We start from the raw sequence: 19,845 nt of genomic DNA, 5'->3' as shown, positions 1-19,845 counted from the left end.
CATTTTCTGGCCAACCTGCGGTCACAGCATTTTGTAGCTTAATACTTTGACGTATCCAGGAAACGTGATAATATAATAATATATTTGAGTAAATTTCAAGGTTCAAAGCATCGCCGTTTTGTAGGATTTTTAATTTTCTACAAGAAATTCAAACTTGTTGGATGAAGATGAGAATCAATACGGTAAAAGTATCGCCATTGTATAAGTAACGGCGTCTTCTTTATCTATTTATTCTGTGTATTTCAGTTTGTTCAAAAACTACAACCATGCTAATCAAATAAGTTAATGTCATAAGACAACCAAAACAGCCCAAAACGCCACTGTTATTTGTAGCTTCTACACTTTGTTTAATCAGCGAAAGAGGAGCCGAGTGAAAGTGGCTCTCTGGCTGGATTGAGCATATTCATTGCCTTGCTGAATTTCCTTCATCAGGTTATTTAGCTGTATCAATCTTCTCAGCTGCTTCAGCAGCCACCGCTGCTGCTTTGTCGAAACCCAGCTTCTGTAACTCATTGAAGAAACCATTACAATCACTACTAGACATTTTATAAGGGCTGTGACTGGGACCAGGGAATGAACCATTTGTTACTTCTTCCTTGTACTCCAATAGAGCTTTGTTTATGACATCTCCAACACGTGCAAACTGCTTGCAGAACTTCGGAGTGACCTGGAAAAAAGTATGGCCACCTATATCTTAAGTAGAATTCATTGAGAAGGGAGAAGATCAATGAATCAGAATGGCAAGTAATCAAAATTAACCTTGGCATGATGTGGGTGTTGCATCATCCCTAAAAGATCATGGTAAACTAGCACCTGCATTGATGATAAGATTTTAAGTCAATGAAACTGACCCATTCAATTACCATGTAATAAAAAGAACTGAACAAACTACCGTGACAAGAGGCATCAATTAATGCAGAGGCTAGTCTCCTTATTTGAGCTAATGGTAAGTCTAGAATAATATTAGTTTGCCTATGAACTGACTAAAACAGAGTAGAAATCTTCCAACCTCCATGTGTCTCCATTATTCTCCACACTAAATTGGTAGCATTTGCTTCTAAACAAATATTTTTCTTTAATAAAGTAAAAATGTGGTAATCATATCAATGAACAAATTCGATTAAAGTTTCATAAAAAGCTAAGCCTCAGGAAAACTGAGGGCAAGCTTCCTTAAATTGCAATGCAACAGTATGACGATTAGATTACTCAATAATAACTGATTAGCATTAAGTTCAAGGATCCAATGGATGCTTACAGCGAATAAAACGTTCATTTGATAGAGCCACAAAATTTATGAGAAAAAACCTTCATATCCAATGTTTAGTAGATTGCAATCCTAGAACCTAAACCTAATCAACTATAAATACAAGGTACAAGTTCTCACACTTGCACAAAAGTTACTGATAGTTCACATGGTTCTAGACATTTGTCCAAATAATCATTAAAGGAACCAGTTCTTCCTCAATGGGACAACTTTTACTCAAACAAGAACAAGGTGCAATCTCAAGTTTGAGTTTATTTTTACACTTGATTTCACCTCTACTGGCACTGATTACTCAGTGCCAATGGACTCATCTCATCGTTGAATCTAAAACTGCACGCTACAGCAACTAGTCTGATAATCCTACTGTCTATTTAAGAATGAAGTAAAATGTAAACACCTCTATTTCATTATCAGCATTGACAATGAATCTAGAAAAAACTAACCTGGCCACTGCAGAAGGGTCCAGCTCCAATGCCAATGGTAGGAATTTGAAGAGCAGATGTAGCTGCAGCAGCCACAGGCGGGGGCACACATTCCAAAACAACTGAGAAACATCCGACTTCTTGCAAAGCCAGAGCAGTCTCCACAACCTAGATTAAAAAAAAACAAACCAATTCAAAATACCCACAAAAGTAAAGGTAAATTTCAAAAAAAAAAATCACTTAGAAAACTAAACAAAATTTTAGATGAAGACCTTGACAGCACTAGTAACATTTTTCCCTTGAGGCCTGAATCCCCCAAGAACACTAATGGCTTGAGGGGTAAGTCCCACATGCCCCATAACTGCAATTCCAGCTTCAACAATTCCTCTTGCTGCTGTAATTCGTGATGGCGACCCTCCCTCAAGTTTAATAGCGTCCATTCCTCCTTCTTTCAAAATCCTAACTGCCGTATCAACTGCCTGCTCATCATTGAAACTGCAACAATCACCAACTATAGCGCACTTAAGCCCAATTCTAACAAAATAAAGCCAATAACGCCTTTTAGTCCATATATTTTACCACTATTAAGAAAATTTTGTAGCTTTTATATTTTCATTGATCCGGAGATGAGTAATTCAAATTCTCGGCTCAATTTCACCTTACTAATAATAATAAAATTTGAATTATCAAATAAATTAGAAACAAAAGCAACATAAAAAGTGATATAACTTGAGTTTTTGTAGAAAAAAAATGAAAACAGAAACAAATAACAGACTATAGAAATCGTTAGTACCTGATTGGTGCTAGACTCGTAAGTCCCGAAAGGCAAATCCCCGACAAGTAACGGTCTCTTAGCGCCACGAGCAACAGCGCGGCAATGGACAAGCATTTCCTCGAGAGTGATGGGCAACGTAGTGTCGTGACCGTGAACGACCATGGCCGCTGAGTCACCGACCAAACATATATCAATGCCCGCACTGTCGAGGTGCACCGCCGAGGGATAGTCATAGGCGGTGACCATTGTAATGGGCTCTCCGTTCTTGTGTTTCTGTCTCAGGTGCGTGAGAGTTACTCGCTGGTTTGGATTCTGAGGCTTTGGCCCACCGTATACGGAATTCTCGGGGATATTGCTCATGCAGCGAACAAGGAGTGGTCGAGCTCTGTTGATTCTAGAGAATGACATATTGGAGTTGTTGAGAATCCGAGAGTAGTGTTGTGTTAGGGTAACAAGTAGTTGAGTTTGTTTGAACAAGTGTTTCGGCTGCGCTACCTGCACACGCTTCAATGATACGTGCTGTTCTGCCATGTAGATTTATCAGTTTTTTATTTTATTTTATACCACTTAACGTTCCCTGACCGTGCGAGCGTGGAAACCACCACCGTCAATGAAAAATTCAGAAATCAGAAGACAATGAGAAAACAAATTCTTCTCTTGATTACTTAAAAATTAGAATGTGGATAATACTTATTAAAATCCTAATTTTGCGTTTTACCAGCGTTTGTCTAATCCTTGGAACTTTGTAGCCGTTATATTCTATTAGGCATTCATTCAAGATTCAACTCAGAGCCTCCGCCCTCGGTTAAATTCAGTGAAACTAAAATGTTAATTTAGCGTCCACTCCCACATTTTTGGGCATTTCGCATTGTACACCCACATCGTTCTGATCATGTACACTGCACATAAAAAGGTGGCAAAATAAATTACTGAATCGAATTTGAATCAAATCATAAATGAATTGGATCAAAATTTTGTGAATTTGGATTCAATTTGTTTATTAAATAAATATTCGGTTTGATTCATTTAATAGAATTAATAAACGAATCGAATCAAATCTGAATTTAATTTAAATTTTTTTATATTCATTTATCTTAATAATAAATGAATCCACAACGAATCGAACTGAAGATGAATTCGTTTACAAAAATTAAATAAATAATTCAAATCATAGAATTAAAATGTTTATAAAAATTAAGAAAATAATTCATCATAGATAGAGACAAACTGAGAAGCCATCATAGACAGAGGCAAAATATGAAAGTTTCAACAACAACAAAAAAAGAAGTAAAATGGAGTGATGACGGGAACTGGATCGTCAGCAGGAGATGCAGTTCCTTTTAATTATTAATAAATCAAATTATTTTTCATACTTCGAATTCTTATATTGACATAAAATTACAATTTATTACTGTACAAATTCAAATTAAAATATGATAATAACATACCTTGAAAATTACACAATCTTTTTATTTTATTGTGAAATTTCTTATACTAATAGCCTGAACATTAAATTTAATCAATAAAAATTAATAAATTTTGACTACCTCATATTGTTCAACAATAGAATAAAATACCTTGAAAATATAGTAGTCACAACGTATACTTTAAACAAATTATAGAAAATGAATTTACATGCATTTGACATTGCATACCAATAAAATTTACAAATTAACCTTTAAATTTTACAAATTCATACAATAAAACATAATCAAATTAAAATGTAATTAATTACAAAATTCGTATAACGCAACAAAAGACAAACCAGACAAGGAAACAAAGAAATTCAACTAAACAATCATCATAACCAAGAAATACATCTAAAGTCTGAGATTTGCCATGATACAAATAACTGAAAACTCAAATCAAAATTACAGGATTTGAGGCAAATGAACACAACCCAGATAATAGATATCATAAACTCAAACTTTAAGAAAACAACCTATACCACTCATAAGTGCATACTATATATTACAAATTCCACAAGTAAATATAGATGAAATTGAAACTTGTTAAAATATTAGGACGTGAACTCTACTTAAATAAGTTTGAGGTGTATTTTTATTAGGAGAATTTCATCGAACAGGGGTTGTGCGTGTCTATAAAAAGCAATTACAAAAATAAAACTACAATAAAAACAGTGGTTACAAGCAAATAAATCACGCATGAACCATTACCCATCGATTTATTCTAAACAAAAGCCCCCAACAAATTATGAACAAAAAGGAAGAAAATGAAAAATTGCATGCAATAGAGAAAGGAGCACTCAAAAATTAACAACGGATAAAGGAAACCGCATCACTGACAGAGGCATATGAGAGTGGCTGGTGTTGGAATCGTGTCGATAAGAATTATCGATGTCGGAATCTCATCAAGAACTGCTATAGTCGAAATCGTGCTGATGAAAATGGGCGTTTAGGGTTTGTTTCACAAAAAAAAAAATATTGATATGAAATGAAGTTTAAAATTGAGGATGATAAAATTGAAATTGAATAATATGTAAGGCTAATTTAGTAATTTAACCTACAATTGGGGAAAAAAATCTACTGAGCTGCAAAAACCCAGCTATAAGTGTTACCAAACACTTTAATAGCTAGGCTTTGGCAGCTCAACTACCTCTCTACACTCTCAAACGGGCCCTTCACCAGTTTGATCTTCGATCTAGCAACAGTGGTAGATGCTTAATGGGCTTGGACAACAATGGCTTGCTGTCGGTGATGAAGGCTTTGGTTCAAAAAAGTGCCTAAAGCAAAACCCAACAACTAGAAACATAAACTAGAAAACCAGAAAAAAAAAAGTCAAAACTAAAAATAAAAGTGCCAGAAAACTTCAATATTACCTCAATTTTGGTTGTGATCCAAATAACAATAATGGTTGAGCTAACATAGCTTGAGATCAATAGAAACTGCAAAAAGAAATTAACATGAGCATTGAGAAGACTGTAAAGGGGCTTGAGATATGTGGAAGGATATTTGTCGAAACCTGCCCAGTAGAACGACTCGCGAACTAGTTGAGATCACCGGTGGCGGAAGGGGGGACGCAATCCGCAACGGGCGTTCCTCCTTCCCCCCTCGCCACTGGGAAAGGGAATTGTCCCACTCCTGGTTGGCGAAACAATGAACCCTCTGCGTGAACTGCGCAAAGGAAATCTAACAAGACAACACACTCTTGCAGCACCAAAGATGATGCGTCGTGGGTTCGTTGTTTCACCGGCTGGGAGAGGGTTCGTTTACAATGCATTTATTAAACAAATGCTAAATGAATGAACGATCAATATCTTCAAACCCGAATTTAATTCGTTTAATTAACAAATGAAATTGAATTCATTTATTTATTAAAGGAATCAATTTTTTTTCAAATCCAAAACCATTTAATTACCACCCAGCGCATCTAACACTGTCATTTTGGCCATTAAGTTGACCGTAAAAAAAAAAAAGTAGTAGAGTCATTTTATGAAAATCTATAAATGTCTTTCTTTTTAATCGAATAAACGAATCAATTTTGGATTTTTTTTTGTAAATTTCAAGAAATTCAAAAGTTATGTAGACATAAATTTTTCATTATAAATTTTTTTGTAAAAGTAGCCCCAAAACTTTTTAGATTTTTTGAAATTGACATCTTTTATTTTTTTTTCTATTATAACTAGCAAAATACTAGTTTTTTGAACTAAAACATACTTCACATTTCAAATATCTAACTATTGCATATACTTCACAGTATGTGTGATAGACATCTATTTTTGGAGCACATAACTAAATAGTTGTAATTATGTGTGATAGATATCTGTCGCACATAATGTCGCCAGCAATAAATGTGTGTTGCTCATGGTTTGGTTTTTGTCTTTAATCTCGTTTTAACTTGAATTTTTTTAATTATTTTTTTATATCGACTAAAACTAATTATTTTAAAAACCTATTTTTTTTTATGAATGAAAAATAACAATATTACAATAAAAATCCATGTCAATTTGAAACTTACACCTAAACTTAAAACATTAAAAAGACCCACATTACATTAAAACATATGCTAACTTTAACTTCTTGGCCTCTAATTAGTGATTCTATCTTTAGTTGCATACTGCTACATTTATCTGAATTTGGTAGTTTGTTGGGTGTGATTTAGTGATTTCATGAGGTGATGAGTTTTGATGATTTTCTAAAAGTGATATTAGTTTGTTAATATGTGGAAAGCAACGAGCGATATTTGATAAAAAAAAAACTTATATTTTACTAGTTATGATATAAAGAAGTTAAAGGGGTCAATTTCGAAATTCAGAAATTTTAATATTATTTTTATAAATTTCTTATTTTGTTTTAGATTCTTCACTGCATTATTTGTTATTTATCACGATTTTCATTTATTCATTTTTTTGGTTGAATTGATTTTTTTAAAGAAATAGTAAAACAAGTAATAAAAAATATCGTTAAAATAAAAAGATAAACTGTTGCATATATTTTATGTTTTTTACGTAAAATCTGATAAATTGTAAGGGGTATTCTGATACTTGCATGCTCAATTTAATTCAAACTAGAGGCAATATGATTATTTAATCAAATTTCAGCAGACCCATTAGATTTAACCGTCAAATTGACGGAAATGGGTGAGCGGTGCACGTGGTGGAAAGATTGGGTGCGCTGTGCGAAATATCAAAACATCTGGGGTGGGCGCTAAATTACCCAAATTAAAACACCAATAATTTGACTTGTCTGCGTGTTGACTTCTGAAAGTGCTTATATCAGAGGGCTCAGATCCATCAAAGCTCATCACCCGTAAATCTTTCACCTTTCTACAAGCTACCACGTGTCGGATAAACCGCCCTGATCTACACTTAGTGTCTGTTTGGTATGACTTATTTAAGAGTCATAAGTACTTATTTAATCGTATAAATACTTTTTATTTTTTAAAATTTTTTATAGTGATTGATTTTTTTTAATAAAATTTTTTTAGTTTAAATAAGTTAATTTACCTCTACTAATAAAAGCTTAAAATTTGAGCTTTTGGGAGTAGAAGTTATAGAGCTTTTCTAAAAATATATAATATAAAAAATATCACATAATTTAATAGTTCAAAAATATTTTTTTTATTAACAACCAAACACCCAATGACTTTTTATCTAAAAATTCTATTAATATAAATTTTATTATTATAAATTCTACTGTTATAAATTCTATTTAATAAACTGTACCTAACGGAGCCTAGTCTCATATGTCCAAAAATGCTGACAACTAACGCGCCAGCGCTCTCCTTCATAAAACCATTCCTCCTTTTTCGTTTCCGCGCTTTCTCGACATCTCCTCGCACCATTTCAATATTTCCAGCCACAAAACTTCACTCCTTCCACTCACGCCGGAGTAGGGTCTGCACATTCATCGCCATGACCGGAAACAATGCCACGGCTGGCGTATCATCGCCGGAACACGTTGCGGGGAAGTGGTACTCCGTACCGGATCTCCGGCTTCGCGATCATCGCTTCACTGTCCCTCTCGATTACGCCCTCGATCGCGATGTCTCTCCTAAGATCTCCCTTTTTGCTCGCGAAGTTGTTGCTGGTACTAACAACATTGGAGATTCACTCATTGTTTAATTTTAGCATTTTTCTAATTCTACTTTGGCGTATTCATAAACTGTTTTCTGTCTTAATTAATAGAATCGACTGTTCTTCAGCTTACTTGGTGGACAAAGGCTTTACACTATTGCTCTGTGAATCGTTTATTTTATAGGTAAATATTTTTTTTAAGTGCATGTTGCTGTTTATGTTGCAGTTGGAAAAGAGGAGCAATCATTGCCGTATCTGTTATTTTTACAAGGTGGGCCTGGTTTTGAATGCCGGGGGCCAACTGAATCCAGTGGATGGATAAATAAAGCATGTGAAGAATTTCGTGTTGTATTGATGGATCAGGCATGATTATCTTGAATTTCCCTACCACAAGCGTTTACTGAAATTCACTGACTTTGTTGTTAAGTATTCATTGTAATTGGCCCTGCCCATTTTGTTTTCTTGCAGAGAGGAACAGGCTTATCTACTCCTCTGTCAGTATCATCTATGCTGCAAATGAAGTCTGCTAAGGATTTAGTTGACTACTTAAAACATTTTAGAGCTGATAGTATTGTAAATGACGCTGAATTCATCCGTGTTCGTCTTGATCCTGATGCTAAACCTTGGACGGTCTTGGGCCAGGTATTAAGATTACTGTTTTACTGTTTTACGTTATGTATTGAGTTAAGGGTCTTGGTCGAGTTTGTCATCTTTAACCATTCTTAAAGTCTATGCCTTTTGAATGGAATCTGGTTTATGCTTTGGTCACGTTTTTGCTTCTTATGAGCAAGTTCTTTGTGTTCAGTCATTTGTTACAATATCCATGAAGAGACTAACTGAATCATTCAATATGTTGATGGCACCTCATGCTACTTTTCTTGTGCAGAGCTATGGTGGTTTTTGTGCGGTCACCTATTTGAGTTTTGCACCACAAGGGCTCAAACAAGTCCTTCTAACTGGAGGAACTCCTCCTTTAGGAAATGGTTGCTCTGCAGATTCTGTGTACAGAGTGGCCTTTGAACAAGTTATTCGTCAAAATGAGAAGTATTACAAGAGATTTCCTCAGGATGTTGAAATTGTTCGTGAAATTGTGAAGCACTTGGCAGAATCTGAAGGAGGTGGGGTAAGGGACTACCAAACATGATTTTGTATTTTCTGTAATGCTGAAATTCTAGCAAAATTTCTGCAATTGTTCTGCTTACCCCCTTCTTCCTTGTACAGGTTCTTCTCCCATCTGGGGGTATATTAACCCCAAGGGTTTTGCAGTTAGTTGGGCTTTCCGCTTTAGGATCGAGTACTGGTTTTGAACGCTTACACTATATGTTAGGCATCAGACCATGCACATCCTTTTAATTACTCACATTCTTGTGCTCTTCTATCTTTTCCTAATTTAAATCTCTATCTTATAGGTTGGAGACTGCCTGGGATCCTGTAATAGTTCCAGGGGCACCAAAACTCCTCAGTTACTGTTTCTTAAAAGCTGTAAGAAAATGTTTGCTACCTAAATGATCTTCGTTTCATGACTGGAAAGCACGTTTTTGTAATCATTATTTAGTCATTTGTGTGCAGGTTGAGAATTTTTTAAGTTTTGATACAAACCCACTCTATGCCTTAATGCAGGAGACTATATACTGTCAAGTAAGTTACATTGTTCAATCATGGCTTACAGTTTCATTTTCTGACAATTATTATATTTATTTTTGAGTTCTATTTTATGAAACGTTACTTAACGAAAATGAAGTAATATGGAGTGAAAAAGAATTTCTCTTCTTCAATCCAAAAAATTCACCTAAATGAAGAAAATTGAAATGTTCTTATTTTTCTTAATTCTTTTTAAGGGTGCTTCATCACAATGGTCTGCTCAAAGAATAAGGGCTGAATATGAAGGCAAATTTGATGCTATCAAGGCTGCAAAAGAAGGTCATCCTGTACTTTTCACAGGAGAGGTAGATATGAGTTACATAAATATTCCGCTATATGAAAAATAAAAGAAGACATGCGTAACAAATACATTTTGTGTACTCTGTCGCTGTTTTCATCTTTCTCTTTTTGCCCTTTTTCCTTTTAAGTAGCTGAGTGCAGTGCATTCTAAAACTTTTCTGATCTTATGGCTCCGCTGGTAAAAGTACAGAATGAAGAATTCTGCTTTAAGTTTTATATGTTTATTTAGAAAGAGTCTTTGAGTCAATTGCATCTTGTTTGGCTCCAAAGTTTTGTCAACTCGGGACTTGCTTATAGTTGCATGTAGTTTCTAGCTGCAGTACAGCCTGGACAAATGTGTGTTGCGATGCTGTTGTGTCTAGAGTTGAGCCTACTGAGTTTCGAGCATGATGGTGAACACATTGTTGCATTGTTTTCTCGTCTTTTGCCTTTAGCATTGGCAGAAATATTAAGAAAAAAAAATTCTTGGAGAGTAAAGATATTTTGATAAAATAAGAATTTAAACAACTGTTCAAGTAATTTTGAACATAGTAATAAACTGAATGAAATTAATGGCTATTCTTTGCAGATTGTTTTAGGTACTTGAGGTTCTAGATATCTTTGCCTTATGAGCTTTTGCCAATCCATCATCAGGGCAACATCTTGGATCATTTTGTGCATTTATGTTACTTGGGACATAATTTTTAAAATGAGATATTTGTATATTTTCTACTTATTTGGTTTAAATGATTCACTGGATTTGGTGTATGAATCTGATGCTAACTGCAGTTAGTTTTATTTGCAAAGTTCTTTTGGATCCTCTATAATTGTTTCAACGGATATATCCTTGGGTATTTACTTGGGCAGATGATATTCCCATGGATGTTTGATGAGATTCATGCCTTGAAACCATTTAAAGAAGCTGCTAATTTGTTGGCTGAGAAGAAGGATTGGACCCCGCTCTATAACATTGAGACATTGAAGAATAACAAGGTTTGCTCTAATGTTATTAAATAAGGAAATCGTAATTATCTTGACCTTGATTGAATGGAGACCTGAACCCACTAGAGACTACTGCAAAAGCAGTTACAACTGTCTTCATATTGACTCGGGAATTCCTTTTTCCTTTACTAATACATTTTGTTTTTAATGCTGCCAGGTACCTGTTGCAGCTGCCGTGTATTATGAGGATATGTATGTTAATTTTAAGGTGGCCATGGAGACTGCATCTCAAATAGCAGGAATTAGGCTATGGATAACAAATGAATACATGCATTCTGGTCTGCGCGATGCAGGGGGCAAGGTTTTGGATCATTTGTTGGGAATGTTAAATGGAAAGAAGCCTTTGTTCTGATTTTCGTCTGTTGTTACTTTCATGTTATTTGAAGTTGCCTTTGTACATTTCTTGGCGGGTTTTTAATCTTTCTAAGAAGCTTTCGAGGTGAGGCTAGCAGAGCACAGACACTATTTCCCCAACAAAACAAATATTTCCACTTTTCCAGCCTCTATCTTTAATGTTAGGATTTATATGTTTGAATATCGGGTTTTATGTGGTAATAATAACCATTCATGCCAACATGGATGTAAATGTCTCGATTTTTCAGATTCACTATCAAGTGAGCTCTTAAGTTTCTCCTAGGAACCTTTTCTAAGCGCTTTAAAACTTGATCCTAGTTCACGTGCTTGCATCTCATATAAAGTGGGTCAATTGTGGACAGGGATACTCGACAATTTGGCTCAAAAGATCAAAAATTTGGCAAAATATTTTGAAGGCCAAAAAATCACATAACCACAAACTGAAAGCCACCTGTAATAGTAAAGTTTCTCCAGTGGCATTTTCGACATTTATCGCCATCATTATAAAAACCGACAAGTCCGGGTTGGCGATGGAATTAAAAAAGGTACGAAATAGAAAAATACAAGAAAGTGGAAGAAACCCTCAACTCAACCACCGCCTCAGCCGGTTTCTGGTAACGCATCACTCTGTTCCTCTCTGATCGTGATCTTCAGTCTTCAGTCTTCACTACTCGTTTAGGGTTTAAGCAGGCTTCCCTCTATTAATGAAATTTTAACAGTAATTAATCAGCTGTACAATCTCTTTTCCTTCTTGCTCGCAATGTGTGCTATATTTTTGGCTTAAATTAATTATTTAACTGTATTCAGAATTTGGATGTTGCTCTCTGTAGGTCGAAATTCGAAAATGCGGAGATCGTTAACGTCGTTGGTTCGGCCTCTCACGGCAACTCGAGGGTTTAGTACTAACTCAGAGAAAATCGTTGCGTCCGTTCTGTTCGAGAGATTGCCTGTTGTTATTCCGAAAATTGACCCTGTGGTTTACGCATTTCAGGAGTTCTCGTCAGTTTTCTTCTTTCACTTGCTAATAAAATTTTAAATGAAAAAAATCATAGATGCCTCATACATTATTTGCTTCATTGCGTGCAGCTTCTTCTTCTTCTTCTTCTTCTTCTTCTTTTGTGAATATTGTTTGGTTGCGCTTTAGTTATAGAATGGGAATTAAATTTCCCTCTTTTTTCCGTTTTCTGTAAACTCGATAGTTTGTCATCTGGGACATGGGAAAAGCTGAACCTTTTACATTATATGCCTTTGCTTTATAAATATTTAAAATAAAATGACTGATAACATATGATCATCTTTTCCCTTTCTCTTCTGGTTCCGCAGCTTCAAAAATTATTATTTTTAATCACAATACTGGATTTCTTTTTCCTCATCTTGTGTAGTGTGGTTTGATTGCTCATGTATTCGGTTTGGGGCTGGTGGGTTCCAGGTTTCGATGGAGACAGCAATACAGACGCAGATATCCTGATGAATTTTTAGACAAGTCTAATTCTAGGTAAGCTGCTTTACGTCCTCTTATGTTCTTGTTCTTAGTGAGGTTATCTTTAGCTATTTGTTTTATCTTAGAATATTTTGCATGGGGTTGGACCTTAAGTTGTTTTACATGCCCAAAGCATGTCAGTTAATGTCCTAGTATCTTGGATATCTAATTGTGACCTCCTTTTATTCATGTTCACTTATTTATCTCTGATGATTGTGTTTTTGGAAAAAAAAAAAAAAATTTCCCTTCTGCTTGGACTGTTGAGAGTTGTTGTAGAAGTTGGATCTTAAAGAAAATATTGTAATTATGGTGCATGGGCATGAGGCAGAAGCATTAGTTACAAATTTGTAACTTCATGTTGACATTATCATTCTATAGAGCTCTTGGGTTTGAGTAGCCTTTTCTGAGTCATGATGCTTTCTTTTGGTCGGTGCATTGATTACAAATTTGTAACTTCATGTTGACGTTATCGTTCTAGAGAGCTCTTGGGTTTGAGTAGCATTTTCTGAGACATGATGCTCTCTTTCGGTCTGTCATATCAGGCTCATTTAAGCAATTCTGCTTTTAGGAAATATCTTTGTAATTTGTTGTTCAATTTTGCATTTTTAATATCAACAAGCATGTGCATTTGACATTCAAAATCTTATTACTGTGATTATTTATGTAACGACTCATTTTTAATTTCATTGCTAAGCCCTGATTTATTGAATGAAATGTATAATTCTGTTTGTTTCTCTCTCTTTCACAAATGTTTCACTTACAAATGCAGTGAAAGACAAGTGCAGATGAAGTTTTGATTGTTATGTATTGATCTTTTGTGACACTTCTGTAACAGAGGAAAAGGCGACTACCAAATGGAATACGTACCAGCTCCTCGGATTACTGAAACTGACAAAACAAATGATAGAAAGTAAGAAGTTCTATTATGTACATTGAATCGGGTGAATTTTATCGACCTCATTATGGTTTGATACAACTCAAGTCCAAAACTTTTTAAAAATCCTCACAAGCAAACTTTCATGGCTTAAAACTTATCATAAAATCTCATTTTACAAAAGAAGAAGTTTTATGTTATTGATGTTGTATTGCATTCGAGTAACTGCATGATTGCGTTTATGCAGGAATTACATTAAATTTAACGTTTTTATTAGTGTTATTATAATTATTTTTATTTGTGTTCTTAAGGTCATTACAGAGAGCACTTGACAGAAGACTGTACCTTATTCTCTATGGCGAAACTTTTGGAGCTCCTGGTGGGAAGCCTATCTGGCATTTTCCAGAAAAAGTTTATGAGTCTGAGGAGAGTTTGCGCAAGGTGATTCTTCTTCTCCTCCACCTTCTCATCCTTCTTCTAATCATATAAATTCTTATCAAATGTTTGCAGTGTGCAGAGTGTGCATTACAATCTGTACTGGGTGACCTTTCCCACACTTATTTTGTCGGAAATGCTCCCATGGGTCATATGGTAATGCAGCCTGCAGAAAAGATGCCAGACGTTCCATCATATAAGGTATACTTGGTGCTTTTTATATATTTCAAGAGAACTAATACTTTATTTTCTTCCGTATATAAATTATGCACTTCATTTTTCACAGATAACTTTATTTTATGCTGTTGTCTTAATGTAAGTGTGTGTGATTATTATTCACTCTGTTGATCCCTTTCTTTTTGCCAGCAATTCTTCTTCAAGTCTCAAGTGATTGCGAGCAACAAGTTTACAATTGGCAAGTGTGAGGATTTTGTTTGGGTGACCAAGGATGAACTCATGGAGTATTTTCCTGAGAGCGCTGAATTTCTTAACAAGATGATCATCAGCTGATGCACAAGTCCTATTTTGACTTCCGTGCATGCCACACCTTATTGCTTTCTGAACCAATTAGATAAATCTGTTTTTGCATCAAAATCTCGCAATTATCCCCAGTGGATGAATTTTTGACCATCTAGATGAGAAATTCAAATTGCACTGAAAATTATGCAGTAGTTTACCAATAGGAGAGCATTATTCAGTGGTTAAAAACTGTACCTTTTGTTGGGACCGCGGGGTACCAGGAATTTTTGTCCTGATTTTGGACTGTTACCAAATTTTCTTATGCAATAAGAATTTTCCAGATTCCAATTTTGTTGCGACTAAATCGAACACGTATGCAGGTAAATCATATTGCTCACTAGTATCTACTGAACTAACAAGTACTTTGGGTGGTTGCTGGAATGCTAGATTGCGTGTCGCCTTCGTTCGCTATTAGAGTGGTGTTCCGGTCACTTTGCTCTAGAATCAAATAAATTATACAAATTTTATATCCGGAAGTCATTGCGGGTGACCTAATCATATCTCTCAAAAGGCAATTGAACAAAGCACGTGTTTGGAAATTAGGGATTAGAGCACCTAGAAAGGGCAACTGGAGTATACAGATAAAACTTTTCGATTGATTGGCAAGTAGATATAAGATTTTTGTTCATTGATTCATTCTGATCTGCAGGCCTTATCCAAAGGGGTACGTATTATTGGTCAAAGTTCCCAAATGAAATATTTTTAAAAAACAATGAACTCGTTGCCAGGAGACGCGAATTCAATGTGTCGCCCTGATCTTTCAATCGGCGCCGTCTATTCTTTAAACAATTTTACAATACAATAATATGCAATTTTGATTTTAGGCGGTGACTCATTACCACGAAGCAAGATATCTAGTGCTCATTTATTAATAATAATAATTCAGAAAGCCAACACCAATAGTCCTAGTGATGGTAAAACCCGGTCATGTAATCGGTTGGTGAACAGTATCCTTGCATATCGATTAAAACAATATTTTTGATGCACTTTTAAACATGTGTCCTAATTAATGAGGTTGTAATGAAGGCTCTGCTACCGTCCTTCTCAGTATGAGGAGAAAAGGACTATCCATATAGAGCAAAATGATAGCCGCATGCACACACACATTGGTGATAACGATGCATGTTGGGTACGTTTCCTTTTTGCTTAAAGGGCAGTTGAACAGAAGTAGGTGAGATATAGTTGGCTTTACCCTTTGGGTGCAACTTAAGAGAGCAGGGAAATAACAAGACTCAGAGACACACACATAGAGAGAGAGAGAGAGAGAGAGAGAGAGTCTCTTTTTAATTAATTAAACAAGCACAAAAGCCAACAATTACACTTGAGTCCGTCTAGAGATCTCTCTGTGGGTGCCTGCCTAACCTCTTCTACCCTCCAACACTTTTGTTTCTTTAAAAACCTGCAGTATCCTACATTTGGCCACTTCCTCTCTCTCAATTAATTTTTAACTAACATGGAAGGACGAGAACCACACCCGGTGTCATCTCCAATGTCGCCACAGCCTAATTACTTATTCACACCCTCAATCCCGTCTTCGTCGATGCAACCAGCTACTCTAGAGCCTCAAGTTCTTCCGGAGATTGATTGGGTTAGCCTTCTTTCTGCTCAGTCAACTGATCACAATATGATGGAAAGTACTAGTCATCTTAACCCTGAAAATGGCGGAGGTCGTGATCAACAAGATCAGGGGTGTAAAGAGAATAAAAGGAAAGGGTCTAGGATGAAGAAGGCCACACGGCCTAGGTTTGCTTTTCAGACTAGAAGCGCCGATGATATTCTTGACGATGGATACCGTTGGAGAAAATATGGTCAGAAAGCTGTCAAGAACAGCTTATATCCCAGGTGAACCAGCTGCGCGCAGTCTTCATTATTTACACACACACACACACACACACACACACACACACTCATACATACATGCATACATGATTTAGACAATTATGTGTGCCAAATGTTCTTAATTCTTACGTGAAAAATCGTTATTAAATAATTATTGTACAGGCAAATTTTATTTTGTAGGACGACTTTGTTTTAATTCAAAGTTCTCAACCATGTATACTAACATGCATGTGTATATATAATTTCGCTTCCTTAGGGTTCGGTTGTGATCTGACCTACTGAGAACCGCTGAAGTTGAAGTTGATAATTTAATGGAAATATATTATTAACGTGGTTGCAATGTTGCAAAATCTAGTGTTAGTTGCTCCTACATAGATCAAAAAGAAAAGAGAGAGAGAGAGAGAAATTCTTCGGATATTGGTCAAGATATGGATGGGAATATTTAAAGATTTGATCTCAAGAACAAAATAATAATTAAAATAAATAATTGGGCTAGTAGTTCCTGTAGGTACATAGACATGATAATTCTTACTTCTCAGGGCTTGGACGGGCTATAATTTTCATGATTGAGAGGGGTGATAAGTGATCAACATCTTTCTTCATTCCATCTCTTTAGGTTTGGAAAGTAGATAACCTAATAATTGAGGCAATTTCGCACAGAGAAGTCGCCATTCCCTGTCATGATGTCGAACCATATATGGTAGAAGGTTGTTGAATTTATTAATTCATAAGCCTATGTGGTTGGCTTAGTGGCAGTTACATATGCTCATAGTTTTGGTAAATATATACATAGAAATTTATGAGAGACAAAAAGGATACTAGACAGTAAATTGTGTTTTTTTTTTTTTTGAATTTGATAGTTTAGCAGTTGTATAAACAGAAGAATCATTCATTCACGTTATATTTATACAGAAGAGTCATGTTAGTGATTCTAACATTTGTATCTCAACTGATAAGATATTTTCATCTATTTAATGGTATAATATTAATTTTAAAAATTATGAAACTTCTCATCTAATAATAGATTAATGACATGTAGCATTGGAATACAGGCGGTACATATAATTTGAATTATAATTTTGGCACTTTTAAACCGTTGGTTTTATGTAATATAATCCAATGATGACGAGTTGGTATCGTTAAATATTATTTTGACTTTCAATATTTATCCTTAGTTACAATATTTTGACTTTCAATATTTATCCTTAGATACAATATTTTGACTTTCAATATTATTTTGACTTTCAATATTTAAAGTAAAAAGTTTAACCTGCTTTGCCCTTATAATCGCATCATATTTTTTATTTATGGGTGGAAATTGTATCTAAATTTCCATTTACATTCTGTGAAATTATATATGTTTTGTATGCATATGCTTACCAATCTATGATTTTGCAAAATCAATATAAAACATGGCCAAATCAAAGGAGCTACTACCGGTGCACGCATCACACATGCAACGTGAAGAAACAGGTCCAAAGGCTATCAAAAGACACCAGCATCGTGGTCACAACTTATGAGGGAATCCACAACCATCCTTGCGAGAAGCTCATGGAAACCCTAACTCCTCTTCTCAAGCAAATGCAGTTCCTTGCTCGCTTCTAATTTTAATATTGTTCCCATCCATCCATTCATCCATTGTAACCTAATTTATATATTAATTACATGTAAATTATATGTCAACAACATATCTACTATCTAGCTAGCAGAATCCTTCTCTGTTACTTTAATTACTTGACGTTGATTGACCATCTAGTTATATACCTCCTGTAATGTTGTACTTGTGTTTAGTTTGTGGACTTTCTGTACATGGACGAATATGTATTAATGTTGATATCATATGATAAGCTTTTGTAAATCTCTTTGTCGGTAACACGTAAGTTATCTTCACGAATTGAAATTGCATACCTTGGGTTTTATTTATTTATATTTGTTTGAATTTAAACAGAGAATTTTATCCTCGTCCCTTGCTTTCAGTTATCCCTTTTAGAAATGATCAAGTTATATTATCCTCTCTTTCCAATTTCCATTCATTAGTTAAAAAAAAAATCTAAAATTTACCTAATAAAATTTAGGTAAGCATGTTTGTCTATGGTATAATGATCTACAGACGATAATGCTTGATTATTTATTGATAAGTTAAACTTGTAAGTTTAGGTTTGAGTCCCAGTAAACTCTTTTCTCCTTCTAAATATACATTTTTATAGATATTTGGATGTGATAGAGCCATTATTTTTTCGAAAGAAATTTGTGAGCTATCACTTTAGTAAGAGTTAATTATGAGCTGTATTGTAATTATATTGATGATAGTTCCCATTGAATTCTTGAAGTAAACATAATAATTGTTTTGTAGTATCCCACTAAAAAAATTTTAAAAAAATCTTTAATTATTATTGAAACGTAAGTATATTAGCTTTGATATAAATAGCTGGACCCAATAACGAAAAGTTAATGAGGACTTTCTAAAATTGAAGTGCCGCAGAATTTTTTTTTTTTTTTTTTCAAATATACATGCGATGTTACTGGGATAAGGCTGTGGCAGGACTCTTCTTCTTTCTTCTTTTTTTTTTTTTTTTAAAAAAAATTATTTACTGATGCGGTCTCGATATTTTGAGTTAGAATATTTTGTAATACAACCAATTTTTACTCAAATTTGGAACAGATCCCATATAGATGGTACTTAGCATTAAAAGCTAGCAGTCCGGCCATTCTCCAAATCGTAGTGCTGCAATGTTGATTATGTATGCTTAGATTATTCAACGATAATAGAAATACATTTTCTTATAGCTTAAACGATTATACACATGTATCTATAACTTAAAATGTATATCTTATTAATTGTTCCGTATATGATGAGTATAGATAATTACTTGATAATGCCGTCCGAAATGGATAATTCCAATGAAAGAATATTCTTCGTAAAAATATACGAGTCAGTAGTAACTTGACAAAAGCGTAAAAAAAGTAGCTAAAAATAGGTGAAATTTGGCCAAAGAATAGCATCAAAAGAGGATCATCGCGAGAAAGAGAAGCAACTCGGCCAATTGCCAAAGGCGTTCTCTCTTCAGTGATCAAAATCGATCGTGATTTTTCCTTCCTCTCGGTAATTGTGAAAAATGTCAAGGGGGGTAAGTTCCTCAATTCAGCTTTCCTGAGTTTTAAGAAAATTTTATTTGAAGGCATGATTTTGATTGATGCTGCACGTTATGAAATATTAAAACTTGAAACATGGAAATAAACTATTCGTCCCTAATCACTGCTCATTCTCAACCCAAATTCCTCTTTCATGAACGAAAGTCTTAAGTGCCTGAGTGGCAGAAATATTCTCGCGTGTGCTCATCAAACATATACGTATTTATTAATTGGTGATTTATTATGTGTGGATAAAATGGCGCAGTTGGTGGACAAGGCAAAGAACTATGTGA

The 19,845-nt window shown here is 34.8% G+C and overlaps 4 protein-coding genes across 6 annotated transcripts; 3 read left to right on the top strand and 1 right to left on the bottom strand.

Annotated features, from left to right (window-relative positions):
• Positions 1-174: 174 nt before the first annotated feature.
• LOC102622815 (3-methyl-2-oxobutanoate hydroxymethyltransferase 1, mitochondrial) lies at positions 175-3,007 on the bottom strand. The gene is made up of 5 exons (XM_006491127.3): positions 2,480-3,007; positions 1,959-2,165; positions 1,708-1,854; positions 760-813; positions 175-667 (listed from the first exon to the last, which is right to left on the bottom strand). Exons 1-5 carry the CDS (start codon positions 2,990-2,992, stop codon positions 434-436), a joined length of 1,155 nt encoding a protein of 384 aa, XP_006491190.1. The 5' UTR covers positions 2,993-3,007; the 3' UTR covers positions 175-433.
• Positions 3,008-7,654: 4,647 nt separating this feature from the next.
• Positions 7,655-11,425, top strand: LOC127901151 (uncharacterized). The gene is made up of 10 exons (XM_052437622.1): positions 7,655-8,010; positions 8,224-8,360; positions 8,466-8,639; positions 8,884-9,120; positions 9,219-9,319; positions 9,407-9,479; positions 9,567-9,635; positions 9,836-9,943; positions 10,785-10,910; positions 11,077-11,425. Exons 1-10 carry the CDS (start codon positions 7,677-7,679, stop codon positions 11,269-11,271), a joined length of 1,554 nt encoding a protein of 517 aa, XP_052293582.1. The 5' UTR covers positions 7,655-7,676; the 3' UTR covers positions 11,272-11,425.
• A 253-nt stretch (positions 11,426-11,678) lies between these two features.
• LOC102623393 (uncharacterized) lies at positions 11,679-14,872 on the top strand. 3 transcript variants are annotated; one of them, XM_006491132.4, is made up of 7 exons: positions 11,679-11,887; positions 12,104-12,272; positions 12,703-12,768; positions 13,589-13,663; positions 13,939-14,068; positions 14,138-14,263; positions 14,429-14,872. In XM_006491132.4, the coding sequence occupies exons 2-7, from the start codon at positions 12,118-12,120 to the stop codon at positions 14,570-14,572; spliced, it is 696 nt and encodes a 231-aa protein (XP_006491195.1). In that variant the 5' UTR covers positions 11,679-11,887; positions 12,104-12,117; the 3' UTR covers positions 14,573-14,872. The 3 variants fall into 3 exon arrangements, with proteins under 3 accessions (XP_006491195.1, XP_006491194.1, XP_006491193.1); XM_006491131.4 differs by having other exon boundaries at positions 11,679-11,991; XM_006491130.4 differs by having other exon boundaries at positions 11,679-12,005.
• Positions 14,873-15,788: 916 nt separating this feature from the next.
• LOC102625580 (probable WRKY transcription factor 43) lies at positions 15,789-18,300 on the top strand. Its single transcript, XM_006491407.4, has 2 exons — positions 15,789-16,423; positions 17,848-18,300. The coding sequence occupies exons 1-2, from the start codon at positions 16,035-16,037 to the stop codon at positions 18,023-18,025; spliced, it is 567 nt and encodes a 188-aa protein (XP_006491470.2). The 5' UTR covers positions 15,789-16,034; the 3' UTR covers positions 18,026-18,300.
• The last annotated feature ends 1,545 nt before the right edge of the window (positions 18,301-19,845 follow it).

This window comes from Citrus sinensis, chromosome 3 (assembly GCF_022201045.2).
Source record: "Citrus sinensis cultivar Valencia sweet orange chromosome 3, DVS_A1.0, whole genome shotgun sequence".
In the NCBI taxonomy this organism is placed as follows: Eukaryota; Viridiplantae; Streptophyta; class Magnoliopsida; order Sapindales; family Rutaceae; genus Citrus; species Citrus sinensis.
Note: the sequence above shows the minus strand (reverse complement) of the source record. Positions and strands in the feature narration are given on the sequence as shown.

Coding starts and splice junctions, on each gene's coding strand:
- LOC102625580 (XM_006491407.4), top strand. CDS start 16,035: ATGGAAGGACGAGAACCACACCCGGTGTCATCTCCAATGTCGCCACAG. Junction 16,424..17,847: donor AAGAACAGCTTATATCCCAG/GTGAACCAGCTG, acceptor GCCAAATCAAAG/GAGCTACTACCGGTGCACGC.
- LOC102622815 (XM_006491127.3), bottom strand. CDS start 2,992: ATGGCAGAACAGCACGTATCATTGAAGCGTGTGCAGGTAGCGCAGCCG. Junction 1,855..1,958: donor ATGTTACTAGTGCTGTCAAG/GTCTTCATCTAA, acceptor TTTTTAATCTAG/GTTGTGGAGACTGCTCTGGC. Junction 814..1,707: donor GACCCTTCTGCAGTGGCCAG/GTTAGTTTTTTC, acceptor TCATCAATGCAG/GTGCTAGTTTACCATGATCT.
- LOC127901151 (XM_052437622.1), top strand. CDS start 7,677: ATGCTGACAACTAACGCGCCAGCGCTCTCCTTCATAAAACCATTCCTC. Junction 8,640..8,883: donor CTTGGACGGTCTTGGGCCAG/GTATTAAGATTA, acceptor TTTCTTGTGCAG/AGCTATGGTGGTTTTTGTGC. Junction 10,911..11,076: donor AGACATTGAAGAATAACAAG/GTTTGCTCTAAT, acceptor TAATGCTGCCAG/GTACCTGTTGCAGCTGCCGT.
- LOC102623393 (XM_006491132.4), top strand. CDS start 12,118: ATGCGGAGATCGTTAACGTCGTTGGTTCGGCCTCTCACGGCAACTCGA. Junction 12,769..13,588: donor TTAGACAAGTCTAATTCTAG/GTAAGCTGCTTT, acceptor CTTCTGTAACAG/AGGAAAAGGCGACTACCAAA. Junction 13,664..13,938: donor GACAAAACAAATGATAGAAA/GTAAGAAGTTCT, acceptor TGTGTTCTTAAG/GTCATTACAGAGAGCACTTG.